General features: G+C 44.8%; 1 protein-coding gene across 1 annotated transcript; it reads right to left on the bottom strand.

The window, feature by feature from the left end:
• Positions 1-1,534: 1,534 nt before the first annotated feature.
• On the bottom strand, positions 1,535-2,092 carry LOC108365253 (RNA-directed DNA polymerase homolog). The gene has a single exon (XM_017619244.1). The coding sequence runs from the start codon at positions 2,090-2,092 to the stop codon at positions 1,535-1,537; it is 558 nt and encodes a 185-aa protein (XP_017474733.1).
• Between the last annotated feature and the right edge of the window lie 2,611 nt (positions 2,093-4,703).

The following is a 4,703-nucleotide window of genomic DNA, read 5'->3' as shown; positions in this document are numbered from 1 at the left end:
TTTGCAACTTAGGTGACAAACCCTTTCTCTTTTTCGGATTGTAGAGCATTACTAAATCCCCCTCTGCAAATCCAGTTGAGTTCGCCCTTAGGTCATATCTGGCTTTCATTTTATCGCTGACCACTTGTAAGTGGTTTCGAATAAATCTGTGCAGCTCAGATAACTCACTCTGTTTATGTGCAACGTACTCGGTATCAGCTGGGTGAATGTGCTACTCCAAATGTCAAATCGGCAGGCAATCTTAAATCTGAGCCAAACATGGCTGCTAATAGGAAACGGACCGGCTATGTCCATGGCAAATGGGCTCCCTACATTGTATTGCTGCATACGTCCACGACTCCGTCTGGCTGGCCCCTTCGCCGCTGCACATTGTTCACATCTCTTTATCCAATCCGCCACCGATTCTTGACAGCCTACCTAATAGAAGCGCCGCTTGGTCTTCTCGACAGTTTTTGTGATTCCCAAATGACCGCCACTGGAACTATTGTGGAATTCTCTAATTACCTTACCTATTCGCGCTCTTGGCACTACAAGCAGATCATGTTTAGTTTTACCATCTTCGCTCTCCCACATGCGATACAGACTTCCATCCTTCAAGCACAGACTCCAATGTGCCCAATACGCCTTGGCCAAAGGACTCTCACCAGCCATATCCTACCAACCCGGACGCACTCCAATCCCTTTGCCTTCTACGATCTTCGCAAGATCCGCGTCATTGTGTTGGTCCTCTTGTATTCGCTCCGTCGTCCAGTTCTCCTCTGATAGCACACCCAACAATCGCACATCCACTACATACTCCTCACTTTCCACTCGAGAGCAGTGCTTGCATTCCGTTCTGCATGGACGTCATGACAACGCATCGGCGTTTCCGTGGCTGCTTCCTTTACGATGTTCAATTACGAAATCATAACTTTGTAGTCGCTCTATCCATCGCGCTATTTGTCCTGCTGGATCTTTAAACTGCAGCAACTATCGAAACGCCGCGTGATCTGTCCTCAACAGGATCTGTTGCCCATACAAATATTTATGGAAGTGCTTCACGCTTTCCAAGACCGCCATTAACTCTCTTTGAGTTACACAATAGTTTTGTTCTTGCTTTGATAAGATTTTGCTGTAATAAGCGATCACCTTCTCTTTTCCGTCTAGCATCCGTATCTAGCACAAACTTTTGTCCAGGAATGGGATAAACCAAAATTGGTGCCGTACATAATCGATTTTTTAACTGCATGAAAGCCTCTTCCTGCTCAGAACCCCACTCAAATACTTGGTTCTTCTTTGTTAGTTTGTGCAAACTACTCGCGATGTCAGCAAATCTATGTACGAAGCGTCTATAATATGTGCATAGACCCAAAAAACTGCGTAGTTCATTCAAATTTTTCGGTTGCGGCCACGCCTTTACTGCTACAATCTTGTCTTCATCAGTGTGTACCCCTTCCGTTGTCACTTTATGGCCCAAGTATTTAGCCTCCTTCCGGAAAAACGAGCATTTCTCAGAATTCAGCCTTAGGCCAGCTGTCTGCAAGCGTTCAAATACCTATCTTAGCTTATGCAGGTGATCCTTGAAGTTCTTTCCAATCACTATGATGTCGTCAAGATACACCAGACAAGTCTTCCAATGCAACCCTTTCAACACACGTTCCATAAGCCGCTCAAAAGTAGCAGGTGCATTACAGAGACCAAACGGCATCACTGTAAACTGCCATAAACCATCGCCAACGCTAAACGCAGTCTTCTCTTTATCTTCGCTTCCAAGTTCCACTTGCCAATAACCACTTCGTAAATCTAATGTAGAGAACCATTTCGCATCAGATAGTGTATCGAGCGTATCATCAATCCTACGTAACGGGTAGCTATCTTTCTTTGTTATATCACTCAGTTTCCGATAATCCACACAGAATCGGGTACTATCATCCTTTTTCTTGACTAAAACTACTGGGGAGCTCCAGGGACTAGCAGAAGGTTCAATAACTCCTTCTTCCTGCATATCTGTGATCAATTTAGTTACTTCCTCTCTTCTAGCCAATGGAACTCTCCGCGGTGATTCGTGGATAGGTTTCACATTGCCAGTGTCAATGTGATGCTTGACAACCATAGTTCTTCCACGGGTACTTCTGTCAAAAATCGACCAAAAGCTCCGTAGGAGTGTTCGAGCTTCAACCCTTTGCCCTTCAGTCAAACCTGCCGTCCACTTTTCCAGTTGTGTGTTTCGCACTGCTTCACCAGTGTCATTACTATGCACCTCTGCATCACTCTCTAAATTTACTAATGCTTCACTGTTCTCATTATTACTCACCCCTGCATCACTCTCGCAATTTACCACTGCCTCGACTTCTTGGCCAACCGCAACGATGGCTCCCTTCTTTATCATCTGAGATGTATTAAATAGATTGAGCACTCTTACTGGAATTTTCCCACATTGAGGCTCGACCAAAGAATTTCCGATTAAAAATGTCGTATTTGGTTTTCGCTGATCTGCTTCTACAATCCACAGCCGGTTTATCCCATCGTCCCCATTTGTCTTCGCCCATATTATCGCCTCAGAATTAGCTGGAATCGTCTGACGTCGACACGCAGTCAATCATCGGACACAAGTGCTTTTGTTGTAACCTGTATTAAGTGGAAAGTTTACATTTGTATAAATCCGCACCTTTCTTCGCAAGTCCAGCATGAAACCATTCAGAGTCATGAAGTCCATACCAATAATCACATCATCCATTATATCCGCTATTATGAATTCATGCTTTATTTTAAAACTGCCAATGATAACGCTCTTCATGACCTTTCCACGCACAAATGCGTGCTCGCCGGTTGCTGCTCTCAACTGCACACCCCTTAGCGGCACATAGCTATGCACTAACTCACTTTTAATAATTGAGTGCGACGCTCCAGTGTCCACTGTCAACATGTACGCCTTGTCATCCATTACTCCTTCAATGGTCAAATTACCCGGCACTCGTTTCATCTCTGATATGAGGATACTGGGGCAATTGGCTGTGAGGGTCGGTGTATGCCCCTTTATACTGAAACGTGTTAGTTTAACGAAGGCTGTTGCTCAGCCATTCGCTGTCCCCGAAGTTCGTGGTTCACTGGTGACAATGATTCAGTACGCTTCCTGCGCAGTCCGCAATCGCGAGCAATATGCCCCGGCTTGTCGCACACATAGCAGCTGCCTTTAAAATTTGCTGCTCGTGGTTTACGAGATGAGTTTTCTACCACAGATTGCTCCTCCTCACAACTAAATTCTACCTTGCGCACTCTTGGAGCAACATAATGGGTTACTCCTGTCCAGGCTGCTTCATATGTCAAAGCATGCGCCACAGTTTCAGTGAATGTAGACTTGCTTACCAATGGCACGCTACGCCGCACCTCCACATCACGAATCGCTTTCATGAACGCACGTGTTTTCATTTGCTCCATCAGATCTATCCCTACATCATAGTGTGCTAATTGAACCAGGCGTTCAATATCAGCAGCATACTCCTGCAACGACTCGCCACTTCTCTGTCGCCGATTTTGCAACTCCATGTAATAAAGCTGCTTTCGATGCTCACTGCCGTACTTCCTTGTCACCGCGCCCATAATTGCTTCATAGCTGCTTCTCAAACGTTCTGGCACTGTCCGTAAAACTTACGCTGCTCCACCCTTCAAGGTCACTATTAATGCTGCTGCTTTCTCCTGTTCCGTCCATACATTTTGGATTTCTGTCGTCTCAAATTGCACACTGAAAATACTGAGCGTCGTAGTACCGTCATAAGTTAGTGACTTTAATTTAACTGAAGTCTCACGAATTTGCTGAATAGTTCCGCTCTAGACGTTCATTAACCATTTTCTCAAGATCTTCTACTCGTTTATCTAAGCGTTCATCAATTTCCGCAGCCATGGACCTTTCGAGATCCTCTACTCGTTTATCTAGGCCACCAACTGATTCCTTCAAACTTCCAAACTTCTCGTTCAGCTGTGTCGAATAGCTTGCCAAACCCTCTGTAAGCTGCTCCAGATTTATTAAGTTATTTTGTAGTCGACGCTCCAGGTTGGCGGAATTCTCATTTAACTGCTGCCCTAATTGCTGCTGTTGACTCATCACGTTCTCCATAACCGCCAATAACTGGATCATGTCGACGCCTATTGCTGTTTAAGTGATTGGCATGATCGCTTCCTCCGTTGCAGATGACTCAAATCCCTGCTGTACAAACTCGTGCGCTGCTAAATCCATGCTCCGCATCTCACATACCTCCCGTAAACGCTGTTGTAGCTCCGCCTTTGAGCCCGTAGTAGAAAGTTCCAACGAGGCTAGCTCCTTCTTCAACTTATCTAACTTCAGTTGCTCAAATTTAACCATTATGATTTCCTTTCAGCTAAATCTCTTTGGAAGTGACGCAATCCCACCGCTGCCACCAATTGCTGCAAAATTATGTATTTTAATAATTTATTTTATAGTTCGATCGCTGAATTGCGTCTTTCCAAACCAAAGTTCAATACAATTCTGTTTTTTCCCCTGCTTACAAATCCAAAGCTATTTAGACTCAAAAAAAAAACAATGGTATTGTCCCTAAGCAGGGTGCGCCTTACCATCCAACAACAAATGGGCGGGCAGAGCGATTCGCACAAACGATTAAAAACAAGTTAAAAGCCAAGGGATGTCAGCAAAAGTCGTTGCACCATACACTCACTTTCTACAGTCTTAATGGCTTATCGCCGAGAGA

Source organism: Rhagoletis zephyria, unplaced genomic scaffold, assembly GCF_001687245.7.
Source record: "Rhagoletis zephyria isolate East Lansing unplaced genomic scaffold, Rhagoletis_zephyria_1.1 Rzeph_scaffold_01817, whole genome shotgun sequence".
NCBI lineage: Eukaryota > Metazoa > Arthropoda > Insecta > Diptera > Tephritidae > Rhagoletis > Rhagoletis zephyria.
Note: the sequence above shows the minus strand (reverse complement) of the source record. Positions and strands in the feature narration are given on the sequence as shown.